The following is a 27,571-nucleotide window of genomic DNA, read 5'->3' as shown; positions in this document are numbered from 1 at the left end:
ATGTATACATGCATATAGTTGTGCACATATATACATGTACAGTTGATTCATTCTGATCTCTCAAAACTGCCTATAATCTCCAAACATGTCCAGCTAGTTCTAGAGTTTTGTGCCTTGGAAAGCTCCTCTCCTGTATTTTACTTTCTTAACCCCTAATTCCAGCCTTGGGGTCACCTCCTTGGCCACTTTCTGACATTACGCTCTCCAACCTCAGGCTGTGTAAGGTACCTTCCTCTGCGTTCCCAGAATGCACTCCCTGTACTTCTCCCTCCCACGGTGTACTGGGAGACACCCATTAGGCTAACTTGAAGGCATGTTTTATTTCACTTTGTGCCTATCAGTGGGTAGAGCACATGCTAACACATATGCTTAATGCATGTCTCCTAAATGACAGAAGAAACGGATGAGTGAATTATGAATGGTGTGCTTATATTGGATGAAATAGGATCTTTCTCAGCCTTGCTGGTGCCAATGGGTCTGTTTCTCAATCTACAGTCTTCAGATAGTTTCATCAGAATCTTCTGGAAAACCCATGAAAATGTGATTTCCAGGGCCTATTGAGTTGAAACTACTATGAATATAGCCTGGCAATATAAATTTTATCAAGCTGTCCCAGTGATTCACATACATGCTAACTTTTTGAATAAAATCTCAAGACCCTCAAGTCCAGGTTTGCAACATTCAGAAATACCCTGCTAGAAACCCACTCTAATTTTAATCAATTGCTAATGAGCAGATTCTTAGTGAATGTGGATTATGGTAGACATTGTGCTTCCAACAGTCTTCAAGACTTGTAATGGTTTTCACATTACAATGGGACAACAAACAAGATCAAAGCCATTGCTATTTCCACATGCTCTCCCAGCATGCAGAGAAAGGTGGGCAGCTGAGCTGTTTGCAGGTTCCCTTGTGGAAGTGGCACAAGCAGGCAGGCAGGGGGCATCCCTGCTCCTTGTCTCAATCTGCAAAGATGTACTTAGATAAAGAGATCCATACACTGCATTTCTTTTCATGTTTGCTAAATTGATATACACTATATGAATAGCATCCTGTTATTGTCTTAATATGCATTTTTAAATGATTAGTATGACTAAATACTCCAGCTGAATGAGATCAAGGTAGGAAAAGTAGAGACCAGAGTTTACGGGGAGCCAACACAAATATAATTTTTTAAAGTATTTATTTTCTAGTTATAGGTGGACACAATATCTTTGTTTTATTTTTATGTGGGGCTGAGGATCAAACCCAGTGCCTCATGCATGCTAGTCGAGTGCTCTACCTCTGAGCCACAACCCCAGCCCCCACAAATGTAATTTTTATAGTCTATCCCCATTTTTAATACTTAACTTTTGTCTCAATACTCTATGTTTGTTCAACACATGAGTATACATTTGGCCCTCCAGATCTTCAGGTTTGGCATTCATGCATCTTCAGGAACCAAGTGCTAAACAAACTATTTTTAAAAATATCTTGCCAGTACTGTACAGGTCCGGTGTTTTCCTGGTCATCTTCCCCCAGACAGTATAATACAATGACTATTTACATAGCATAGACATTGATATTATAAGTCATCTAGAGATGACCAAAATATGGGGGAGGATGTACATAGGTTATATGTGCATAATATATCATTTTATTTAAGGGACTTGAGCATTTGTAGATTTTGGTAGCAGTGACAGGGAGGGAGGGTTTCTAAAATTCCTCCCCAAGAAGACCAAGGGCCAACTGTACATATTCCATATGCAAATCGTGATAGGATGGACTGAGAGCAGAAGATGTAGAAGGAGGGACAGATGATACACGTGAGCAGAGCTATCTTTGCAGGATACTCACTCTGCAAACAATGAAAAAATCTCCATGAGCAGTTCTGTTGCTGTGTACCCCTAAAGACCTCTCTGGACCTCAGTTTTTCCACTTACAAAAGCAGGGTGTTGCACTAAGTTGCAGACTAATAATGCTAGAGAATACTTTAGGGAGCATCCAGTGGCCGTTGCCCTTTATGGATGTGCTCACTGCCATCTGATTTTAGGAGAGTATGCTAGTGTGAGCCACCATTGAACATTCCAGAGGTCTGTTGCCTCACTAACTTCAGCTCTGGCACTCTAGGATTCCAGACACCAACAGGGATGTACAGCTACCTTCTTATTTATCCACCCATCAGGAATGATAATATATCATCTAGCTGATCTTAAAAAAGTTCTACTTATGAAGCAGAAGTTGCACTCCTCTGAAAGTGATCGATAGCATCATGGCATGAGGGATTTCTTAATCATGAGTAAACATAGGGATGGAGTCCTCCCAGGGCTAATTTAAATGGAAGAGCAGGTAATAGTTCACTTGGGTTCATTTTCTAAGTTTTTAAAATGCCATTTCTTTTCCAGCAGAATCAATTTTTAAGCTATTAACCCAGCCCTCACCAGACATTTTTCTTGTGGTTTGGTTTATTCTGGTTGTTACTTAAGTCTCCCCAAAGGGAAGTACCAGATCGTGGCATGTGCTCCAAGGTCCTATTGAAGGTATCATGGAGATTACATTGAGGGCCTGGTTGTCTGGAGAAGGGGAGAGGTTTTAGAAGTCCATAGGCCAGGGCTGATACCAGGGATTCACATCCTATTTTGTGAACTTGATGATGGAGTCTTCTTTGCAAAAGGTACAAGAGAAAAAGTTTAAACAGCTTGCCATAACTGTCTGTATTAAACTGTTTTGTGTTGTTATAATGAAATACTTGAGACTGGGTGACTTAATAAAAAAATAAGTTTGTTTTTGCCCATGGGTCTGAGGAGCCAAGGACCCACATATGGCAATGATCTTTTTGCTGGGAGAGTCTAATGGTGGCACAAGGCATCATGTGTTTTTGTGTGTGTTTATCTTACAACCCCTCTCCCTTTTCTTATAAAGTCACCAGTATTCAATCTCAGGGACTCCACCCTATTGAATCTGTCCAATCCTACTCACCTCCTAAAGGTTCCATCTCTAAATACTGTAATTGGATTAAATTTCCACCCCCTAACTGCCTCACTGTAGAATCAAATTTCCACACATGAATCCTTGGGGACACATTCAGACTATATCCAAACCATAGCACCCTCCTACCAGTAGTGGTGGGAGTGTAAATTAGTGCCACTTTGCAGGATGGCCAATTGCAGTAGGTATCAGAATTTAAAATGCCCATACCCTGGACCAACAATTCAGCTTCTAGGAATAATTCTACAGATTTACTTGTGTATTCAAAGTGACGTATGTGGTGCAAGGATGGTCATTACAGCATTTCTTTCTATGTCAAACATTTTAAAGCAACCCAAATCAGTAGGAGATTGGTAAAAGAAGTTGCATATATCCATGCAAGGGTATAGCCTGAACATGTTCATAAAGGTGAGACAACCTTTATGAAATGATTAGGAAGGATCTCCAAGATGTGTTGTTGAGGGCCAAGGCCAGATGCAGACCAATAGTATATGAATATGTTATTCAGGTAAAAATATGTGAAAAGCATGCTTTTTCATTTATAAGATCTTCAGAAGAATGTACAGCTGTACCTTGATTTTTTAAATGAGATTATGTCCCAATAAACCCTTCGTGACTTGAAAACATTCTAGGTTGAAAAGGCATCCAGTACACCTAACCTACAGAATGTCATGACTTATCAGCACAGCATGGTGTAGAGTATTGCTTGTGTCCCCTTGTGATCACAGACTGACTGGGAACTGTAGCTCCTGTCCCTGTCCAGCATTGGAAGAGAGAATCATGCTGCACATTGCTAGCCTGGGAAAATATCAAAATTCAAAGTGTGAAAGCATATTGCTTTGGCACCAGGGTAAAGTTGAAAAATCATTAGTCAAGCCATCATAAGTCAGGGGCTGTATATGCAATAAAGAGATCATGATGCTTGCCACTGGAGAATACCATAGGGAAGCTGGGGACCCCACCTGGTTGTTCAAGTCTCAAAGTTGGGCATTATTTATCCTTAGTCCTCTTCCTTTTTATTGGCTCTCCTCAGTAAGTCCCATGTCTGACTAGACCAACTTCATCTTCTTGTTTGGATCTATCTACTTCTCTCCCTCCCTCCCCACTCAGCCACCTGATCTCAGTGTTCAGTCTCAGGGACTCTACCCTATTGAATCTGTCCACAGATTCAAGGAGAGAGACCACATTCTCTCCTTCTATTCCCAACCTTTCCAATCCATTCTTCACCCAAAAGTCAGATTTTTTTTTTTAATAAATGAGCCCTCCTATGGTTTTCCATTGCAAAAAACAAAAACAAAAACATAGGAGTCACTTTCTGAGGCATCTTTGTTCCCATCATGGGGACATTCCTATTTGCCAGCCTTGTCTCAGCCAGGTTGCACTCTTTCTTTCCTGCTCCCCTGATCGTGTCCTGCCTCTAAGTTCTGAACTGGATATTTCCTTTCCCTGAGATGTTCTTCTCCTGGCTTTTCTCTGGCAGTTCCATTTCCATTCTTCAAATCTCAGGATCTGTATAAAATAGTGCTCTCTTTAAGTTTTTCTCCGCCTTATCACTATTACTCTATTTTTTCTCTCTCAGCACATATTATAGTCTATAATAGTTTGCTGGTTGACATGTTCATCCAATATCCACTTCCCCCATTTTCAACCCCACCAGGGTGAAGCTCCTGATAGTCTTGTCCAACCAATATCTCCAAAGGCTGGCTCAGGGCCTGGCATGGAGTAGGCGCTAAGTCCATAACTGTTGCACACATAACCATCTGGATGAGTGAATGAAATTGTAAATAAGTTCATGTTGAACTCTGTGGCTTAGAAGATGGCTTGAGGACCAGCTTTTCCAATGAAGTAGTTCAGAAGAAGCCAAGAGAGCCAGCTGCTTGCAGTAGGCTTGGCTATAGAAATCGAGATTCTTGGCTGGTCCTTGTTTAGAAAAATAGCTCAGTCCTGACTCACCTTGGATCACATGGTTAATGCTTATCTTGGAACACAACCCTCAGTGAATATCTGCCTTGGGGCTTTGACCCTAACTTTAACTAAATCCATATGAGTAGGAAAACGGGTATTCAGGGCCAGCTTTCCAGGTGTCACCCTTTGTGGCCTCATCATTGCTCCTAAAAGTGAGCAAGGAGCTCAGTTTTAGTCCCAGCCTATGTCATTTGCTAAGTTTTTAGTCCATTTTGTGTTGCTATAACAAAATACCTGACGCCGGGTAATATATATTTTAAAAGAAGTTTATGTTGGCTCATGATTCTGTTGGCTGTATGGTGCCCAAGTCTAGCTTTTGGTGAGAGCCTCAAGTTAGATAGCACCACATGCTGGGAGAGAGAAAAAGGGAAATATAACATTGTGAGACAAGATGCAAGGGAACAAGCTGAGGAAACTAAACTCAATTTATAACAACCTGTTTTTTTCCAACTTAAAGACCTAATCACCTCTCTCAATGGCCCCACCACCTCAATATTGTTCTTCTGGTAAACTAAGCCTCAACATGAGTTTTTTTGGGGGGGATGTGGAAGGAACCACATTTAAACCATAACATCATGTAATTGATTTTGGTGAGATTCTTTTATTTCCTCCCCCTCCCCCTCCTCCTCCTCCTCCTCCTCCTCCTCCTCCTCCTCTGTCTCACTTTGTAGTCCAATCTGGCCTTGAATAAGACTCAAGCAGTCTTCCTGCCTCACCCTTCTTAAGTAGCTGGGGCTTCAGTTATGTGCCACTGTGCCCAGACTTTGGTGAGGTTCTTATTTCCTGAGACCTCTTCTTTTCTTCCAAAAATATCAGTTCTATTTTGAATAGCTGGAATTAACACAAAATTACCCTGAGAAAACATTTGCCTTGGCCTTAATCTCAATCCATTTGGACTCCTATCATTATTTATTCACTCGTTCCTTCAGGGACTTATTTCATGCAAGGATCTACTTAGTCTTTACTACGTGAAGAACTCTGGGTCATTGTGACAGGTCAGGTTCCCTGAGGAATGAACCATGAGCCAAAAATATGCATATAGGAAGTTTATTGGGAATGAGGGCTACAGGGCTGTCTCAATGGAAAAAGGTAAATCCAATGCAATATCAGCAAAGGCTTCAGCTGATACCACCTAGGAACTATTAAGTGTGGGATGATTCCTTACAATAGACCAAAATAGAGGTAAAGGTGCTGAGTCTCCCTACTGCACATTGACCAGCTGCTGGGTCAATGCCCCTGGGAAGAGGATGTGACTTTGGCCCAGGTGCCCTCTTCAGCTGAGGCAATTCTGGAAAGCTGCTAACATTTTAGCAGTTGGAGGAACACATGCTATAGTCCAAGAGGAAGGATCTGATGACCATTACGCACACTTGCCTTGGCCCTGTGTAAACAGCAGCACCAGTCTTGAACTTGTTCTCGGCAGACCTGGGTTCTAGTCCTGGCTCAGCCATTCACCAGCTGATCCCTGGACACTTTCTCCTCTGTAACTGAGGTATGTCTTGTGCCTGGCAAACTTACTTCACTGCTAACGGCAGAGTGCTTTGTATGATTGTAGACGGGCTGAAAGCAAGGACTTGACATGCTTAATGTTGCAATAAACATAACCTGCAAACCTTGATGATGGGGGTGGCAGTATCTTGGGGTAGATTAAAAACTGCACAGGATATTGTATGTAGAAGTCCCACACAGGTTGTGAATGCAGCCTGTCATTTTTACAAGGTAAAAACCTCAACTCCAAATGTTCTCAGTGGGTGACTGGTCACTGTCCTCCTGTTCTTTGTAAGAGTATGCTTTATGTGCACACAGCCTGACTCTGGCATCCTCTCCCTCTAGGTGACCCAGAAGTTCTCTCTGGTGATTGTGCAGGGCCACCTGGTCTCCGAAGGGGTCCTGCTCTTTGGCCACCAGCACTTCTACATCTGTGAGAACTTCACCCTGTCTCCTACAGGTGACGTCTATTGCACCCGGCACTGCTTATCCAAGTGAGTTCTCCACTTCTTCCAGCGGATTCTTCCCTGAGCCCCAACTCTCTTGTAGTCACTTCTACTTCTTTCCCTCCTCCTTGGTTTTTCTGAGGGGTTGGGGCCTGAAACTGAGCCCTGAGATAAAATGGGATCACTTGGGGTCTACAGCTATAAGCTATCCATGACCAGGGTTCCCAAAGCTGAAGTCTGGAGTGACATGACAGCTGTCATCATATGGAATGTAACACCGTATATAGGGATCTTTTCTCAGATTATATGAAAATGCCCATCAGCTTATGCATTAAAAAATTTGTTGGTTGCCCGTTCTTTGTAAGATGTTAGGCACTGCTCCATTCATGCAGAGGCACATGAGTACAGCTAGCAGTATAAACCCATTCTTTTGGAAAGAGTTTGGAGCATGCTGTCATGATAGCCCAAAATGTGTGTTTCTTCATGATGTGAAACTGCAAAGATAACCTGGGAATGGTGGTGTGAGGAAGGGCTGCCTGGGGAAATGGCTAAGGTCTAGTGAAGGATGGGTGAGAGTTTGTTAGAAATTTTGTCCCTTTTTACACTAATTAATACCAGATATCTTTGTCAGGAAATTCTGAGGTCCTTCTTAAACATATGATGTTTGTGGTCTCTGTGGGTTCAACTGGCTCTTATTGATCAATTTGCTTCTGTTTATAAAGTACATCCAAAGTCAAATTGACTGTGTTTGTCCTCTTTCCAAAAGTCCAGTGGTCAAGCTGTATATTCACACTTGATCATTGCTTTTGAAGACATTTGGATGAAGATTTGTTCCTGCAGAGATGGCCTTGCCTTTTATGGCTAACTTGCCACTGATGGCAAGGTAACATTCAGCTAGGTGACTCTCAAAACTAGCTCACCTCAGAATCACAAAAGGGCTTGTTAGAACATGGACCTCTGAGCTTTTCCCCCTCCCTAGTTTCTGATTCAGTAGTTCTCAGGTAGAAACTGAGATTTTACCAACCATCTAACTCAGGCTGATTCTACTACTTTTGGGACCACATTTTTGAGAATTACTGTTTCAGGATATTGACAGAGGAATCAAAATCCTGACTTGCTAATAACTAAGAATTTTAACGCCCAGTTGTCATATGATTTCTAGCCTATGTCAGAAGGCAAGAATGGAGGGAGTGTGGAAGAGTAGATGTCAGCCCACCTGTTTTGATTTAGATTTCCTTTATAATGCTTGGCATTTTTTTTCTCTCTGCTAATTTCCATCTTTTATTCATATCCAATGTTCACCAATTGCTGCAAGTCTTCTGTGCTTTTCCAAGGCAAGAGAAGCATAATTAATACTTGGCATACTCATCCCATCTCATTGCTCATGTTTTATTGACACTGATCAATATGGACAATGGGTCTGCAAACTTGCCTTTCTGAGAGCGGATGAAAGCTTTCTACTCTACCTGTCTGCGTGGCATGACCTTGTGATGACTTGCATAATCCACTGCTCCACTCCTCACCTCAGGTTTACATTGAGCTGGTGCTAGATAAGGTCTTATTGATTAGATAAATTGTGTTGATGAGGTATATCTAATCCTGATCAAATTGACTATCTCTGCACTTTTAATAGAAGTCCAGTGGTCAGGTTATATATATGCACTTGATTTTGCAATTAAACAAGACTTCTCTTGTTTGGAAATGTACTTTTCTAGAATGCAAGCAGGAGTAGAGTGAAAACAAACCCCTACCCTAGAGTACCATTTGAAAATTGCACAGGTAATTTTAGTTATCATACCTCAAAGGAAGTGTTCATTAATCAGAGAGTGCTTTCTCTGGGGGGGTCTTGTCTATGGTCCTAAGAAACTACTGGCACACTCGCAGATGCAATTTTCAAAGATGGGCTTTTAGATCATGTCAGATCAATGGGGATTAAGTCTTATTTTGACCATGGGGACTAAGGAAGATGCATAAATAAGCTTGTTAAAAATAAAGCTAAGTCAACGCTGAAATGCTTCTTTAAAAGACTGCCATCAAGTACAGTTGAGCATTAGACCTTGAAAGAGCCTCTCTGATGCACCATAAAAATATCCCAAATAAAGTTCAAGAACACTCTAATTTCCCCATTGGTGATGACTTGAGTACTTTGGAACTTTCCTCAGAAATTGAGACTCTTCTAAAGAGGTTAGTTTAATTTACGTTGGGTTCCCCTTCTTGCACACTTGTATTAGTTTGGTAAGACTGTCTAAAACAGGGTGGCTTTCAAAGAAAACAGAGATTGCTGTTTCATGGACCTAAAAGTGTGAAATCAAGGTGTCAGCAGGGCCTTGCTTTGCTGCCTGCTCAAGGGGGAGAATCCTTCCTTGCCCTTCAGGCTTCTGGCGTTTGTGGACAGCCCTGGGTGTTCCTGGTCTTGAGCAGCATCGCTCCAGTCACATGGTCATCTTCTCCCTGGTTTCATACCATCTTTCATCTGCCTCTGTGTCCAAATTTCACTTTTGAGTGAGGAAACCAGTTATATTGGAGCAGAGCCCACCTTAATGTCCTTATTTTAACATGATGACCTTTGTAAAGACACTATGTCAAGTTAAGTCACATTCTCACTTAAACACATTTTTTTGGGGGGACACAATCCTGCCCATAACAATGGCAGTCACGATATACAGCATTTGACTAATTTGGTGGGATCCCAGACCATCCATCTGGACCTCTAGTGATAGGATATATAATAAGATACTTCTTATCATTGAACAGCTTTAAGTCATCCTGTCCCTGTTTAGTTCAATTCAACAAATATTTCTGATAATCTATTTTGTACCAGGCATCATCATAGATTCCACAGATATAAAGACATGATTCAGATGCAGGCCAAGTCTGCTAAAGGGTTTGTGATCTAGTGAATGAGTCCAGGTATAAATTCTAGGCATAATTCTGACAATTATCCATTAACTTCAAATGAGGAGCAAATCAAAATATACTTTATTCTGAAATTCACTTCTATCAAAGAACATGTCAACCAATATTATAACTCACTTAACTGTGATTTCCCTAATAAGAATATAATGCTATGCTATGATCACCCTGGACAATGTTCACGTATCACAATAGCTATCAGACAATCGAAGCATGAACAGCATTCTACGAATCATAGTAAAAGATCTACCTAAAGAAGAACATGGATCAGCTGCCCCTTCCTACTCATCAACCTTGGAAGCCTCAACTTGGATTTATTCTGTAGAACATGTATTGTTGTCAAGATACCCCCAATCACATCTGTGATTTGGACTTCCATCAGTGAACTCAATGGTGTACATAATTTAGTTTTTCTGAAGATTTGGGTCTATCTGAGGATTCCTGTCCTATATGGCTATACAGTTACCATAAGTGGGAGAAAAATGACTCATTTCTCCTAAAAACCCCTTATCATTTTCCAGAGTATTCTTTCTCATTCCGTGTTTCAAAGTCCTAGTTTGCAGAATCCATATACAGAGAGCAAACTAAGAAGAGGGAGTTTGTGGGAAGAGCTCTATAAAAATTTAGGGAGGCTTTCTGCCTCAGGGAGGGGTGATAAATTCACTTCTATCAAAATTGGGTTTTAGAAAGAACTTAGATTTTAGAGTCAGAGGACCTGGATTTGAATCCAAGTTCCATCTCTTCATAACCAAGCAACCTTGAAAAAGTCTCATCCTCTGGAATGCAGTTTCCTGATTTATGATATGGAAGTAATAATCATGCCTATTCAGTTGAGGTTCATTTTGAAAATCAAACTAAACAATGGACAGGAAAGTTCTCAGCAAGCCAGGAGCATGACAGTCACTGAGCAAACATACCCAGAGCTTGGGGGAAGATGGGGGACACAGAGAGCCAGAGGGAAAAGCCTGTGTCATTACATGGCTCACAGGAGAGGGAAGTCAGCCAAACATGCAGCTAAGGCACGGAGAATATTTGCTGTGGTTCCCATCAGCAGAGGCCTATGGGAACACAGAAAACTTGAGATTGTCCTTAACCCAAGCTGAGGGTCAGACATTGAATTATCACTGTGGCCTCACTGGGAGTCAGAGAAGTTTGGGGAAAGCTCAGCTCAAACCAAGCAGAGGCATTAATAATGGACAAAGGGCCTTGGCCGGCAGCAGGTTTGAATTAAATCATTCTGGCAGAAGCAGCCAGAATGAAAGTCACATCTTGTATCCAAGCAGACTTACAGTGATGTGACTCAGAGAAGAAGGCCTGGGGTGGTTCTTCCGAGAAGGGGTGGGAAGGACCTCAGAGATGCCTGCGATGGCATCTTCTAAGTCTAGCTCTGTAGGGGGTGGGGTACACAGAGGGCTCGGGCTTCCCTTCTGCCCAGGAGTGACCACCAACAGGGGTGCAAGTACAGAGTTTTCCCTGTGTAACCTGGACCTCCACTGACTATGTACTGGAGCATTCCTTCCAGGCCTGGGACAGCCAGACCTCTGTCTCAGTTTGCCCCAGATTGGTGGCATGGAAGCCTTATAGCCTAGGCTGGAGGCTGGGGCCTGGGCAGAGAGGACAGCACTAGGAGAGACAAAACAATTTCCTCAACTATTCCCAGAAACTTGACCTTGGTCAGCAGGACCACGTTGGGCTGGGGTCTTTCAGCTCTTGGCTCTCTGAGCCTGTGGTCACACTCAGGCTTCTTGGGGCCAGAATGCTTAGGAGGCCTTCATTTCTCTTTATTAAAAGGATATTTTAATAAGAATTTTTGTGGTTATATACAAGATTAAAATGACTACACATGGCCCAGCTGTACATAAATGTAACTATCTGTAACTGAAATCAACTTTATTTCTCAAGTCCCTCTTTGTATGAATTCTGAAAATCTTTACCCTGTCACCTCAAGGTTAATCTCTTTGGGAACAAATATTTGGATAAATTGTAGATTCTCCCCTCCTTCCCTCACCTCTTCTTCCCAAGGAGATGGGCTTATTCTGACATCTTTCAGGGAAAGCCTCCAAGATCTCACTTAAGTATCACAGTTAACTCCTCTCTAGACCACCTCCCACCTCCTACAGGCCACTCGACCATACTACAGGGTGGGTGGCAAGCAGGACTCGGGTCACATGCGTGTCCCTACTTTGCCTCTTGTATGGGTCTCTACCCCATCCTCCAGGCTTTCTCCTCACTCTACAAGGCCTGGCTTTGGGGAATTTTAAGAACACACCCCCACCCTTACTCTCCCTCCGCCGTGGATCTTGCCTACCAAATAAGCCTTGGCTTGCAGACAATTGGTTTTGCTATGCGGTTAAGCAATTCTTCAGAATTCAGTTTGACCTCTTTGTCCCAGGCTGACCCCCCCAGCCACTCAGGACAATCATCTGGAATACTCTCAGGGTTGCCAGAGATGTGGAGATAGGGGATGTGGATCCAGGGTACTGAAGAGCCACATAGTTCAACAGCTCCTCACACACCCCTGTACCCAGGGAGTCTTCCCACATCCCCCAGCCTTTACACCCTGTGTCAACAGTGTCCTCCGCCATCGTCATCACCTGATGAGGCTGGCACTCCACCTTACTCCCAAGGGCAGGGCTTCATGTGTCAGAGGGGACATGGACAAGCAATCAGAAAGGGCTTAACAGACCCATGGAAGCAGCCAACCAGTAGTTGGCATGGCTAGAGCAGCCAACCAGCATGTCCCCAGAAACTTGGATGAGGCTAGTGAAGGGGCAGATAATAAAAGGAGCCTGTCAGATGCTGTCACAAATGTGTGCACTGAATGTCTTTTTTTCCTTTTCAGCATCAGCGATTCCTTCATTTTCAACATGTGCAGCAAAGACAGATCTTCTGACCATTACTCGTGCCAGCGCCACAGCTATTGGGACCTTAGGGAGCTCCGGCAGGCCCGCTTCCTCCTACAGGTATGTCGGTGGGGCTCTGACAGCATGAGCAGGCGGGTGGGAGGACCTGGTCATGACAAGTGTGCTCTTAGCACCATTGAACACACACACCTCTTTGAGCACGCTTGGCATCTGTGCACAGCCTGGGGCGGAGGCACCATGTAGGAGGAGGGGAAAGGCCAGGATTCATTACTCACCTTCTCTGCAGGGAACTAGTTAGTTCCAAAGCCTAGCAAAGGAATGGTGTTTATCCCTGATGAACTTAATAAGGGTGCATTTCATTTGCACATTTAGTTTGGATGTGTGGAGTACTTTAATTCATCATTTAAATCGTGCAGGAGGCTCATTATTATTGTCTGAAACCAAAGCTCAGGGAGGCCTTTCACAGGAGTGAATTCTAGAAAGTTCCAGCTGCCCTGCTCACCAGGGTCCAGCCTACTCCTTTGGGTCTAGGCCTCTGTTGTACTTTCTTCTTTACTCAGTGCTGCTTTTGCTCAAAAAGTGGTTGGTTTTCAGTTTTCCTGACCTTCCTGAGCTCTTTTGCAAGAAGAAGGAGATGGTGACTGGAAGGAGCAGCCCCACTTGGAAGGTTCTGGGCAGTGCAGCTGAGCTGGGCTCTTTGCACCCACTGTGGCTCCTTCCGGCATCTCTCTGAACTTCCTCACTATCATGGAACAGAGAGCCAAGCCTTATTCTTCTTTCCTTGCACATATACACTGAGCACATTTGGGCCCACATAGTAGGCACTCAAAGTTATTTTTTATGATTTTATGCCTGCCTTACAGGCTGTATTTGGTAGCATATAGGTGGAGTAAGCGAATTTCTTTTTCTCCAATAAATGATGATTATTTCCAGATGGTCAGTTAGCCTGACGCTAGTGGAAGCCAGAAGCGGAAGGGTGTGTGTGCAATGCCAAGTAGGACAGGGGTGGTAAGGGGGCAGTTTTGAGAGCAAGGCCACCAATCAATCAGCTAGCCTTGGTTCTTCTAGGAGAAACCTGAGCCTGTCACTCAAGGTAGCCGGGCAAGCTGTAGCCTCTACAGATTCTATATCCCTTCCTGTTTTGTATATTATTTTTTTTCTCTTATTAAAGGAAAAAATAAGGGTCTCATATCTATCAGAGAAGGGGGCTTGCAATATCATTATGAATGTCTCCCCTCTGCTCAAGGGCATTAGTGACCTGGACTTGGAGAATTGACTCCCAGCCAAATTAAAGCAGGATGTTATTATGATTGGATTCAGGAGCCCATCTCTAAGTCTGAACCTCCATGTCCAGGCCTCACCCCTCTCTGGCCATCCCTCCAGCCAGAATTCTCTCTCTATGACCCCACCTCTCGCCCACGAGGTGTATCCCACATATGAGTGCATAATTTGGAATAGAAAGGAGGAAGAGTTTGAAGGAGGGAGGAAAGGGAGGAAAATGAAATAAAATTAAATTATGAGTTTTTATTTAGGCATTAATAACCACATTGCTACATCAGTATAGCCACAGCAAAATGGATTAACAAAATGGACTGAGCAAGGCCCCTGGTGCCTCTTGTGTCTGCAGATGAGCATACAATGCTGCCCAGGTTGAGAGCGGTCCCCACTTAACTAGTGGTGTTTCCAGTGAGGTGACCCTGGTTTAGGAAACCCCAAGCCCATGACCTGGAAATGAAAGTGTCTTGAGGGTGCAAGTGGGCATGTTCTCCCTCTGTCTGCTTCTTGCTCATCCCAGGAATGGGGCATTCACTTCCTGCTTTGTCCAAGGGAAGTGGTAGCTGAGGCTAGGCTCCCTGTTCTCCCATTCATTCTGTATAGACCCCCCTCATCCATCAACAAGGTCTTCATAGCCTAAAGGGAAGTAAGAAGGTCTAATTAAGGAGTTAAGTTGGGCTAGGGATGTGGCTCAAGCGGTAGCACGCTCGCCTGGCATGCGTGTGGCCCGGGTTCGATCCTCAGCACCACATACAAACAAAGATGTTGTGTCTGCCGAAAACTAAAATAATAAATATTAAAAAAAAATTCTCTCTCTCTCTCCCTCTCTCTCTCCCTCTTTAAAAAAAATTTAAAAAAAAGGGCATCTAGGTTGGTTCCACAGTCTTGCTATTGTGAATTGTGCTGCTATGAACATCGATGTAGCAGTGTCCCTGTAGCATGCTCTTTTTAGGTCTTTAGGGAATAGACCGAGAAGGGGAATAGCTGGGTCAAATGGTGGTTCCATTCCCAGCTTTCCAAGAAATCTCCATACTGCTTTCCAAATTGGCTGCACCAATTTGCAGTCCCACCAGCAATGTACAAGTGTACCCTTTTCCCCACATCCTCGCCAGCACTTGTTGTTGTTTGACTTCATAACGGCTGCCAATCTTACTGGAGTGAGATGGTATCTTAGGGTAGTTTTGATTTGCATTTCTCTGACTGCTAGAGATGGTGAGCATTTTTTCATGTACTTGTTGATTGATTGTATGTCCTCCTCTGAGAAGTGTCTGTTCAGATCCTTGGCCCATTTGTTGATTGGGTTGTTTGTTATCTTATTGTCTAATTTTTTGAGTTCTTTGTATACTCTGGATATTAGGGCTCTATCTGAAGTGTGAGGAGTAAAGATTTGTTCCCAGGATGTAGGCTCCCTATTTACCTCTCTTATTGTTTCTTTTGCTGAGAAAAAACTTTTTAGTTTGAGTAAGTCCCATTTGTTGATTCTAGTTATTAACTTTTGTGCTATGGGTGTCCTATTGAGGAATTTGGAGCCCGACCCCACAGTATGTAGATCAACCTGTGGAACCAACCTAGATGCCCTTCAATAGACGAATGGATAAAAAAAATGTGGCATTTATACACAATGGAGTATTACTCTGCATTAAAAAATGACAAAATCATAGAATTTGCAGGGAAATGGATGGCATTAGAGCAGATTATGCTAAGTGAAGCTAGCCAGTCCCTAAAAAACAAATGCCAAATGTCTTCTTTGATATAAGGAGAGTAACTAAGAACAGAGTAGGGACGAAGAGCATGAGAAGAAGATTAACATTAAACAGGGATGAGAGGTGTGAGGGAAAGGGAGAGAGAAGGGAAATTGCATGGAAATGGAAGGAGACCCTCAGGGTTATACAAAAGTACATACAAGAGGAAGTGAGGGGAAGGGGAAAAATAATACAAGGGGGAGAAATGAATGACAGTAGAGGGGGTAGAGAGAGAAGAGGGGAGGGGAGGGGAGGGGAGGGGGGATAGTAGAGGATAGGAAAGGCAGCAGAACACAACAGACATAGTATGGCAATATGTAAATCAATGGATGTGTAACTGATGTGATTCTGCAATCTGTATATGGGGTAAAAATGGGAGTTCATAACCCACTTGAATCAAAGTGTGAAATATGATATATCAAGAACTATGTAATGTTTTGAACAACCAACAATAAAAAATTTTAAAAAAAAAAGGAGTTAAGTTGCTTATGGGGTTGCCTGCCACAGAGGTCCACAGGACCCTCTGCCAGCAACTCTATTGCCCTGGGGCCTCTCCATTCCAGGAAATATCAGGTATAAGAAGAAAATATTTCTCTTTTTAGGATATTGCCCTGGAACTCTTTTTTCAAAATGGATATTCCAAGTTCCTTGTCTTCTACAACAGTGATCGGAGTAGGGCCTTCAAAAGGTAAGAGATTAAAAATTCTCCTTCCAAGGAAACTGATCCTGAACCCAGAGTTTGCTCAAGTCTGTTTTCAGGAAAAGTATTTCCAATCCACAGCAAGCAGGATTTAGGTTAGAAAAAAGGAAGAGCTTCCTGCCCACTGAACTATTGAATCCTAGGACAAAATATAGACAAAATGTAGAGAAGCTCTTTCCCTAAAGCCTGGGAAGTAGGTTCCATTTTCATTGATTAAAGTGGTTTTAGTACAGTAGTGAATGAGGAGAAGAAAAAATAGAGTAGATATACCCTAGTTCAGAAACTGGTTGTTTAATGGGACTTCCAGAATGTTCTGGATTTGTTTTCTCATTTTCTGACTAAGCTTTTTCTTTGGCCCAATCTTCCTTTTTGATCCCGATTGCCAATTTCAGTCCCTCCAGTTTCAAACTTCAGTGGAAACCACTCCCAGCAACCACCCTTCCAGGGGTGCAAGGAGCATCTTTTCTCTTTAAAAGAGAAGCCTATCACTTCAGCTCTGTTCCTCTTTCTCCAACCAGACGAAAACCTAGGAAATGTAAGCCAGTATCTGAACCCAAATACTCAAAAGTTATTTATTTTTTATTGTTACTAAAGTTGTAGACAAATAGATGTATAAAGAATCTAGAAAGCACAGGAAGGAAAGTCAAAGCAGGCCATGCTGTGGTTGGGGTAATGGAGGGTGGCTATGTTCTGCTCCACTTTGAGCTTAACTAAAGAGATGAGACTTGACCCCTCCCCTACTCTGGAAGCCCTTTTCTATACTCAGAAGTTTGCCTTTCTGCCAGTAAGTGGTGCCAGGGCCAGCCAGTACATCCAGGAAACAAGGCCAGAGTGGAGCAAAATAACTGCAGAGAGGCTGTGCCTGCCAGCCCTGGACATGCCCCTTTGATTCAGGTGACACTTCCGATGAGTTCCTTCCAAGGGCTACTGTTAGGTTGCCTCTTAAAATTGTCTTCAAGGTCCATTTTAGATTACACTGAATAAGTGGACCAGTGATGCTACACTTGGTTCATTTGCCCCTTATGGCTTCTGGGTATAAAACAAAAAGTTTCTTATAGCTAATCTAGAAGTTTTATGCTTCAATATGTGTTGGTCAACTTTCCATCACTATAATAAAATACTTGAGAAAGTTGTTATAAAGAGAAAAGGTTTGTTTTGGCTTACGATTTTGGAGGTTTCAGTTCATGATCAATTGACCTTGTTCCTTTGGGCCTGTGATGAGGCAGCACATGATGATGGCAGCAGGTGACAAAACTCTTCACCTCATGGTGGGAAAGAAAATGAGAGCAAGAGGAAGGGGCTGGGGTTCCCCAGTCCCCTTTAAGGACATGCCTTCAGTGACCTTAAGACCTCCCACTAGGCCCTATCTCTCCAAGTTTCCACCACCTCTCAATAGCTCCACCCTGGGAATCAAGCCTTTAACACCTTGGCTTTTGGGCAGCATTTAAGATCCAAACCATAACACACAGCTCAGTTCAAGAGTATAGACTGGTGTAAATTCCAAAGCTATGCAAGGAGGCTTGAATTAAGATAGCACTGACACACTGGAATGGACAGCAGTGGTTGTCACAATTGGCCATGGAACTATCAAATGCCTGGCCCAGAGGAGATGCCACAGCACATTGAGTTTAGTACCTACTGTTTTAATGTCATCATTGTTGGAGTTGAAGTTAGAATGAGCTGAGGGGTGCCTCAGGGCACAGTGGGCCTGGTATTCATGACCTCAGTCAGTATGGGACTGAGACATGGAGGAGAAAGAATGGGCCAACTTCTGATTTGGGAAATGTCTCTGGTGGTGGTGGGAAGGGCTTGGCTCTCCTGATAAAATTGTTCTCTTTTTTTTTGTTTAGCTTTTGCTCTTTCCAGCCCAGCTTGAAGGGGAAAGGTGTCACAGAGGACCCCCTCAATCTAAGGTAAGTCAGGACTAGAGGCTCTCTGGGCCTGGTGCAGACCTTACTTTGCTGGTCTATATTTGCCTGGTCCTACTTTAAAGAGTCATGCAAAGAGCATGTCCACCCATTTCTCCTTTATTTTTTTCCTTTCCCATTCTCCTTTCATCCTTCATCATCCTGAAATTCTTTCTTCCAATTAAACCACTATGAATATACCTGAAGTTCCACATACTCTGTGGCTTTTTCAGACCCAAATGGTGGCAAGCGGCTCCTGACTGTGGTGGTTGGGTAGTTTGCTATAGGCACAGCTGGGGATTCAGGCCCTCAGGTGCAGATGTGGGAAGCATCCCAAGTCTGTCTTTGCATAATGAGTGCTTCTGAATGCTCATAGGCGAAATTCAGGTTAAAGAATCCTTATTCAGAAAAATTCAAAATACTCCAAAATCGAAAACTTTTTGAGTACCAATATGATGCTACAAAGTGGAAAATTCCATGTGTGACCTCATGTGACAGGGGGCAGTTAAAAGACAGATGTACTAAAAATCTTGTAAAAATTACCTTCAGGTTGTATGTTTAAGGTATATATAAAATAGCCATTGAACTTGGCAACTTAAGGGTCATTGATGACTTTCAGCAGACCAATATGAATTTTTTGGTTAGATTTGAGTCCCATCCCCAAGATAACCCAATAGTATATGCAAATATTCCAACATTTAAAAAATGTGGGAACAGAATCATTTCTGGTTCCAAGCATTTCAGATGAGAGAACTTGGTCTCTGATTTGTGGGTATGTGATATGGGGCGTGTTCCCAGGGAATGAAAGCCTTATTGCCCTTACTCAGGACCCCCTTTGTTGGTGCCCAGGTCTCTAGGAGGCCAATTCAGAATCAGTAAATATTTTTTTTATTTCAGTTAGGAATGAGAATAGGAGGAAAAGATGGTTACTGGTTTTAACCAGAATTATGTGAGAATAGGACAAGAGGTATGACCAAGAATGGTAATAAGTATGGAATAGGCCTCATCAATTCAAAAATTATTTTTTTTATAACTTGTGATATAAAGAATTTGGCACTTAACAGAATAACCAGCAAAAGAGCCAAAAAAATTCTCCTGTCCTTATTGAGTTTACCTTCTTGTGAGGAGAATAAACATTAAACAATTTAAATGAATGTACTGTAAAGCATATTAAATAATAAGTATAAGAAATAAAGCAGAGAGAGGTTCACATTGAATTCAAAGTTCTTATTAATAATATTTGAATTAAGACTTGAATTAAATGGGGAAACCTGTTATACAGGTAACCCAGGAAAATGTTAGATGGAGGGAATAACAATGAAAATGCCCTGAAGGGAGCCTGGCTGCCTTGGCTGAGGCTGGAGCTGCTCCTTGGTGGGGTGTAGGGAGTTAGAGCAGAGTGGGGAGGAGTAGGAGAGGTGAGTTTGTGCAGTTCTCGAGGGCTCATGGTGTTGGCTTTTACTCTGAATAAATGGGAAGCATTGGAGAGTTCTGAGGATTGTTGTGAACTGACTTACATTGAAAAAAGATTATTGTGGCTCCTGTGTCAACAATAGAACTTTGTAGGTCAAGGGCAAAAGCTGGAGACTGATTAGGTGGTCACTGTAATTCAGGTGAATGATGATGACTTGGGAAATGGTAACCAAGATGCTGTGAATGGTCAGACTGTGGACATATTTTGAAGATAAAAATTATGAGATTTGATGATAAGTGTATCTTAGAAAGGATTTAAGGACAAGACCAAGAATTTAGCCTTGAGCAGCTAGAAAATGAAATGGGGACAGCCAGGAAGAGCTGCTATGGGGCTGTGTTGGATAGCAGGAGCTCGGCGGCTTTAGATGTGTGTATTTTGAGATGCCTGTTGTGTGTCTAGGTGGGGGCATTGTGTAGACCATGGGATATATGAAGTTGGAGTTTGAGAGAGGGGTCAAGAGATGGAAATGAAATGGTGTTTAAAGCCACGAGAGTAGACCAAGATCAACAGGAGAATGCATGAACATGGAAAGGAAGTCTAGGACTGTACCCTGGGCACACCAGCCTCTAGAGGGGAAGTACATGGGGAGGAGCCAGCAGGAGAGATGGGGAAGGACTAGCCAGAATGGCCACACAGATTATAAGGGTGGAAGATGGAAGGCAGGTAGAGTGTTGCAATGTAAGAGTGGTGAAGGGGACAGGCCTGGGTACCCTTCACCTAATTTAACTCCCCACAATGGGTATGTGTTATGTAACTATTGTATGATTTCAAAAACCAGGACATTTACACTGGTACATGTATGTTCATAGTTATTTATCATTTTACCACATGTAATGATCATCATAATCAACATATACAATTATTTTATCACCACAAATATATCTCTTGAACCACTACTTTATTGATCATACCCACTCCCTGCCATTCCATTCCCAACCATCCTTAATTCCTGGTAACCACTGGTCTTCTTTTCTTCTCTATCATTTTGTCCTTTAGATAATGTTCTATAAATAGAATCATGGAGTATGCAATCTTTGGCCTTTTAAAATTCAAACCAATGCCATTGAGATCCATCTGAGTTGTTGCATATATGAATATTGTGCTCATTTTTTATTGCTGAATAGTATTCCATGATGTATTCCAGACTTTGGTTAACCATTTGTTCATTGGGGGACATTTAATTGTTTCTAGTTTGTAGCTGTTACAAATAAAGTTGACCATTTACATTTAATGTAATTATTGATATGTTGGGACATAAATATCTTTTATTTTCTGATTTTTCCTTATTCTTCATTTCTGTTTTCTGCTTACCTATGCATAATTAAAAGATTTGTTGAAATTCTTTATAATAAGTTTATTTCTCTATGTAAATATTTTGTATAAATGTTAGTTGCTTGAAGTATTTCAGTATATATATGTATCTTCTCATAGGCGACTGGTGTCTGATTGTTCCAGTTGAGTGAAATGTTGAGATTGTAAGCCTTTAAAGACTTAACATCTTTTTTTGTCTTTATTTGTCAATAGTATATTAATAATTTTCTTAAATGCTTCTTCTACATTTAAAAAAGTACTTCAAATATTTTCCCAAGTCATTTTCACACCTTCTCACACATTTCCTAAAGGAAGGTAGGCAAAGCAGATATTCATAAGGCAAGTCAGTGGCTTGGGCAGCACCAGAGAGCCTGACTTCCAGAATGTTCCCTGTTCACTCTTTGTCTTCTCCTAACTCAGGGCTTCTCCTCTTCAGAGTCGCTGATTCCTGTTAGTTGATTATTCTTCCTGTCTTTGTCGTAAGCTATTCCAGGAAGGTGTGTGCATCCTGGGGAATGGAGACAAAAGAGGCTGAGCAACTTCTCCAGACCACAAGGCAAAACACAGGTCACCCTGAGGTCCCATCAGTGTCACCCAGGTCATGGCTAGCTTCCCAAAAGAGCGATGGATAGGGTAAGGATAAGTGAAAAGTCAGTTTTTATTCTACTTGAGGAAAGAGAAATCCCATGGATTTACTATCAAGTATTCTTAGGCTTTACACCATCTCCAGGAGGTAAAGATAATGGTGGCATTTTAGAGCATGAAGGAACATTATCATCAAACTTTTCCTTGGGAGAAAAAGAAATAAAATGCAGTCTCCTAACTGGTCAGTATCTCCAGTCTGTGCTTCATTCTACTGCCAGCATTTTCTAGCTAAAATGGTATCTGACCTGAGTACTTTCAGTGGCAAATCAAAGCCCACCACCCATTCATTGCTCAACTCTGGTGAACTCCAGTGCACTGAAACCCCTTCTTAGGACCTGGAGATAAGAGCAAAAACATCATGGAACACTAGAGCGAGGGTGTCAACTTGCATGCCAACCAACCACTGGCAGCAAAGCCAGGAGTGGACCTGACCAAGCATAGTGAGGGTTGTGCTGCCAGGGGCAGAGGAAGAAGCAGAGTGACAAATCCCTGCCCCAGACCTGGATCCTCCTTGGGGGCAGAGGTGGGATCAGTAGCTGCAAGGCTTTTCTTAAAAAGATCTGCAGAAAGTACCTAAGAAGGTGATACTAATTCTCCAAAATACAAAAGTGCCTCAAGGGGAGAGTAATTGAAATGAGAAATATCCATATAACTAGCTACCACTCTGCTTAGATCTGTGTCCTCTGTATGAATTCTGTCCCTATTGGGTCAAAGAGGAAGTAAAAAAATGCCAGCTGTCTCCTTTATGGATGTGCCCAGGGCCCAGCATCCTAGTGAGGGCCCCTGAACCAAAGGTATCATGCATATTTCAGACATGACTGCCCCCACTCTTCAGAGGGCTTCTAATAAATCATTGCTGACATTCAATGAAAAGTGCAAAGGGCAGTGCTTGATGCTGGCTCTCTAGCATATTACTAGTAGACAAATATATGTGAACTTATTGATGGCATACATCAAAAATTATATTTTTAAAAAACCTTTCACACAATATTTCTAGCAATGCAGATATACAAATAAATCATCCAAATTATTTAAAAAACATTTTAGTAATCCAGCCTCTCAGCACAAAGCCATTTCCATTAACAACAACAACAAAATTGCAAACAACTTAAATGCCCAAAGTAACCTATAGTTATGCATATCCATAAGAATAACTCTCTTGCAGATGTTTCATATTATGGTTATAAAGACTTCATGACAATGTGGGCTGCAATGCAGGATAGAAATGACAGGAATGCTGTAATTTTAACTCTGCATAAATAGATTCACAGAAAAATAACTAGTAAGGAAGGCTGCCAATATTAGAAATTATTTACACTATAGAATAGTGGGTACTTTAAGCTATTCTATTTAAAACTAGATTGAGGTTTTGTTACTTTCTAGCAGAAAGTTTTAATAAAGGGAAGAAAATAAGATTAGAATTTTGAATCTAGATCTGAAATTTTCAAAGTGCAACAAAGTTGTAAGAGCTAAGCATTAAAAAAGGAAATATAGTAAGTAGGAGAAAAAAATGAAACATACTGTCTGCTGTGATTTACAGTGTGAAAAAGAGATAAAAGCTAATCCCCCTACTCAGATGGAGGCTCCATGCTGAACAATGGCCACAGCAGCAAACTTGCCACCACTCAGGAAAGTTGTGGGGGAAGAACCTTCCTCAAGGTGTCTTCCTCAGACCCTTCCTCTTAGCCAGTATGAAGTTATGAGTGAGTGGCAAACAGTGAGGGCAGAAGAAGGTTCATAAGTCATCGTGGGGTTGTCTCTATACTATCATTTCTGCCCAAAGCTCCTGTGACTTGTGCCACTACCCAAGATGGTATTTCAGCTTTGAGATGCACCAAGCTCTCTGTCCAGGAGAGAACCCGTGTGAGTGAGTTCATGTTCTTTGTGCTGCCTGTTTTAGATGCATGACAGCTCTTGCAGTTTGGTATGGTACTATTCCTACTTCACAGATGAGGGAATGGATGCTAAGTAAGGTACTCCAAAGGACTGGCAAGAGAAGCAGAGATGTCATGGACCAGAAGAATCTGGTTTTTCTCTATGCCAGGCCAGTTCTGCATGCCTTAAAAGTCTAACCATAGCTTATAGTTATGTGTATTTATAATTATCTTGAGGAAGTCTTAAATCATGGTTACGAAGACCATGGTCCTAATATCCTCAATTCCTCAGACTATGATGTTTTTCCCCACCTTCTTTCAGATAGTTTCTCTTCCAGTTTATGCAGGCAAGCCACGCTTTTCCCAACTGTGCAGGGGCCCTGCACCTAGCATGGTGTCTAGTAAGGTATTTATTTGTTTAATGCACCAACCAACAATCCATGCCTGCCTCCATTCTTTCCTACCTCCCCACAAGGGTATGGAAAAGCACAGGATGAAATAGGTTCACTCATTCACAGCCAGTTCAAGGGCCTGCAGGTTTAGTCTAGAAAACTCCTGGAGCAAATTTTCCAAGTACAGATAAGAGGAAAGGATAGTAAAGCTCTGGATCCAAGATGATACCCACCAATACTTCTCTATAAGACCTTTTCCTCTCTCTAGCTTGTCTTTGTCCTTCACCCAAGACTAGTGCCATCTTCTGTCCCACCAACTCTTCCTATGGGTTTGCTGCCCTTTGAAGCTCAGATTCAAAAAACTCCCATAGAACTTTTGGGAACTGGCTGTGGGTCCTGAAATGCCAGTGATAATGAGAATAAGAGCGTGCTGGCAGCAAGAGCTGCTGCGGCTGCGAGTAGTAGGCAGGAGAATTCTGGGGCAGAAGTGAGATGCGGGACGGATGGCCTTTCCCAGAATCACTGTATCTGTACATGTGGGTATGTGCCTGCAGAGAAGAGGGAAAGGTGTGTCATGGCAAGGAACCAAAAGCCCTTGAATCAGCAAAATCATAAGCAGAGGAGGTAGAGAAAGGTGTTTATGGGCTTGGGAGGAAGAGCTATAGCAGTAATGGGAAGAGCCTTCACTTTCCTGTGGATGCAGGCCACTGCCCCTTCCCTCCCACTTTTTCCTCTCCTGCCTCAGGGTCAGGGTCCCAGGTCACCTCCAGTCTTCTTTGGAATCCTTAGCCATGGAGTTGGGTGAGACCAAATTTGGGAAGATGGCTTTTCTGGGTCCTGGCAAAACCATGCTCTTCATTTTGTTCAGATTTTCCCGGGCCAGTTGGCATTTCCGCAGGCAGGGCCCACACAGATCTTTTGCGTCGACCAGATACAGGTTCTGCATCCTTTTAATGGAATCTATGAATGAGGTTGACTGCTCAGTGTCTGGAAAAGGGTTTCTCTTCGTGTTAAGCTTTTTCAGCTTGGGGAGCTTGGAGATGTTTGCTGGAATGGTTTTTAGCAGGTTGTCATTGAGCCCCACTTCATGGAGCTCCTTCAGAGCACCCAGTGTGGTGGGCACACTGTCCAGGTGGTTCAAACCCAGATTGACAGTACGGATGTTCTTGAGTTGATTCAGCTCCACAGGCAGTCCGTTGGTGGTCAGCTTGTTGTTGCTGATGTTGAGGTAGAGCAAGGTGGTCATCTGGCCAATGGACTCAGGGAGCTTATCTATGTAGTTGCTGTGCAGGTCCAGCCAACGCAGGTTCTGGAACTTGGAAATAGATTCAGGGATCTTCCTTATCATGTTCCGGCTAAGATCAAGCTCGTCCACATCACTGAGTCGCAGAATGCACTTGGGGAAGGAGGTAATTCCCATCTTGCTCAGATCAAGGCGTCTTTTCCCATCAAAAGTAATTCTAATACAATTCTTGGCCACATTGAAGGTGATCTTCTTGCCCTTGATGCCTCTCCCAACCTGGGCCATGTTCTTTTATTAAGAGACTTTGTTTGAAGAATATTTTTCTGATTGGATGGTAATCAGTTTGAGGAAGGAGTTACATGAAAATTCTAGAAGATAGACTCTGGTATGAACAAAAAAAAAATTAGTTACGAGAGGAGATAAGGGTACTGGACTAGCCCCAAATCATGTGCTTTGCTCCATCATAATGGTCTAAAAGGATACAAACAGATAATTGAGAGGAGTCAGAGCATCAGCAGAATTTGATAAAGACTTTTGGGTGGGTTACTTCTGCTGATGCTCTGACTCCTCTCAATTATCAAGTTGTGTGCAATTTTCAGGCTTCAGTTTTCCTAGATGTTGAAAGGCAGGTGCGTGGTTGATCTGAAGGATGCTGAATGCATCTCTAGCATCCTTCTGACTTATGAATGCCTCCATTGTCCTGGGCTTTGACATGTACTCCTGACCCCAAGTGTGTGTGTGTGTGTGTGTGTGTGTGTGTGTGTGTGTGCGCGCGCACATACGTGCACATGTGTTTCTTGACTATCTGCCACTTTCTATACCCCACATAAGTTTAGAGTCTTCTTCATATGACTGTCCTAAGAAGGGGTTTCCATCAGATGCAACATAAGCCTGGCTACGAGGAAATCAGGTAGGAGTTAAGAAAGACTTATTTTATCTCTCTTCACCTTTTGGACTCAGAGGAATCAGTCAGGCCTTGACTAATATAACTACAGGGCAACAGGAGCTATATTGAGCCCAGGTTGTCAGGCTTTGCCTACACTATAAGCATGCAGAAGACTGGAGTTTAGCCAGGTGAAGCTATAAGACAATGCTTCCTTTCTCCACCTCCTACCCCTCCCCAGCCTCACAGTAGAATCCCCTGCATGCATAGGTGTTATGATAGTTATGAATGCCACCACACAGAGAAGTAGAATGTAAAGGGGATGGAAGATTCTAGCCTCAGCATTCTTGACTTAGAAATTCAGTTCTGCTGCTAATAATTTTCTTAAATTCTCAATGCCCAAATTTCCTTGTTTTGTGAAAACAACCCCCTCAAAGAGCTCTTAGTGGGGGAAAATTATCTGTACTACTACATAGAATTTTTACCAATGCCTGCCACACAGTAACATCTTAATTTTAGTTATTAAACATAGTGTCTCCAATCCTCAACAACCCAACAAGATCCATGGAAGTATCCCTATCATAAAGCGAGGAACACTGAGGCTCAGAAGCGAAAAAGTTCTACAGCAAGGAAGAGGGTGCAAACACTGTTCTTTGTGTTCTGCAACCCCTTTCTTCTTCTAGAATTTGATGGCTCTTGTTTGCTGATTTCCTACTTTCGGATCAAGTTTCCCAAAGCAGACATAAGCATGCTATTGGAAGCCAAACACTTGTATTGCCTCTAGCCCCAGGAAGGGTAGATAGGGAGACATGTAACAGAGTTTGTTTTCCATCATCCAGACTCTTATCAGGAGCCATGTTCATGAGTCTCGAGCAACTGGGATATGTGACCTATTATCTCACATGTTTCTCATTCAGTAATCTTCAGGGTCCAAAGGGAAAAAAATGACCTTCCTGTGCTTATAATGAATCCCACTATCACCACTCTTAATTGAAGATCAGAGGGTCTCGCCTTACTCAATCCTGTTAGATCATAGCCTCCTGGGCTTGGTGTGTTGATCTCCACAGTAAATCAGTGAAAGGAGTCTCAGTTCTCAACAGCACTGATATTCTTTTGAGCAAGCCTTGTTAGCTGATTCTATTTTTCAGAAATGGTGGACATACCACACTCAGGCATAATTGGCTGGTCACCAGGCCTGGCACTTTGTTCACCAGTAAGGAAGTTTCTGTATCATTCAGCTCAGAGAAGCCAGGTAGGTTAAAGCAGCTTTAAAAAGACAGCTTTAAACCTTCCTGTTACAGTGAAGTGAGAGTATGGGCACCCTGCCCCACCTTGCCTACCAAAAAGACCTGAGGCAGAACACACAGAGAAGCACACTGAGGACTTAAAGACAAATGGTATTGGGATGATCAAAGACAAAACCCCTAACTCAGAGCAATCTGGTAGCATGTTTCCTGAGTCTTCCCTCCTACTCCCATCTTTATC

General features: G+C 42.6%; 2 protein-coding genes across 2 annotated transcripts in view; one reads left to right on the top strand and one right to left on the bottom strand.

Moving 5' to 3' along the window:
* The window catches only part of Wdfy4 (WDFY family member 4), a 277,867-nt gene that overhangs the window by 181,648 nt on the left and 68,648 nt on the right, over positions 1 to 27,571 (top strand). Inside the window, exons 44-47 of the mRNA XM_027947941.3 lie at positions 6,763 to 6,911; positions 12,619 to 12,739; positions 16,260 to 16,345; positions 18,208 to 18,270. Coding sequence (XP_027803742.3) covers positions 6,763 to 6,911; positions 12,619 to 12,739; positions 16,260 to 16,345; positions 18,208 to 18,270 — 419 coding nt within the window. The remainder of the gene's footprint in view (positions 1 to 6,762; positions 6,912 to 12,618; positions 12,740 to 16,259; positions 16,346 to 18,207; positions 18,271 to 27,571) is intronic.
* Positions 21,330 to 25,555, bottom strand: Lrrc18 (leucine rich repeat containing 18). The gene is made up of 2 exons (XM_027947943.2): positions 24,725 to 25,555; positions 21,330 to 21,557 (listed from the first exon to the last, which is right to left on the bottom strand). The coding sequence occupies exons 1-2, from the start codon at positions 25,486 to 25,488 to the stop codon at positions 21,509 to 21,511; spliced, it is 813 nt and encodes a 270-aa protein (XP_027803744.2). The 5' UTR covers positions 25,489 to 25,555; the 3' UTR covers positions 21,330 to 21,508.

Source organism: Marmota flaviventris, chromosome 4, assembly GCF_047511675.1.
Source record: "Marmota flaviventris isolate mMarFla1 chromosome 4, mMarFla1.hap1, whole genome shotgun sequence".
NCBI lineage: Eukaryota > Metazoa > Chordata > Mammalia > Rodentia > Sciuridae > Marmota > Marmota flaviventris.
This window is presented reverse-complemented; position numbering and strand designations above follow the sequence as displayed.

What these genes read in the sequence shown, in the direction of transcription:
- Lrrc18 (XM_027947943.2), bottom strand. Translation starts at nt 25,488, where the DNA reads ATGGCCCAGGTTGGGAGAGGCATCAAGGGCAAGAAGATCACCTTCAAT. An exon ending in GATTCCAAAGAAGACTGGAG is followed by an intron (nt 21,558 to 24,724) that starts GTGACCTGGGAC and finishes TCCATTCCCCAG; the next exon opens with GATGCACACACCTTCCTGGA.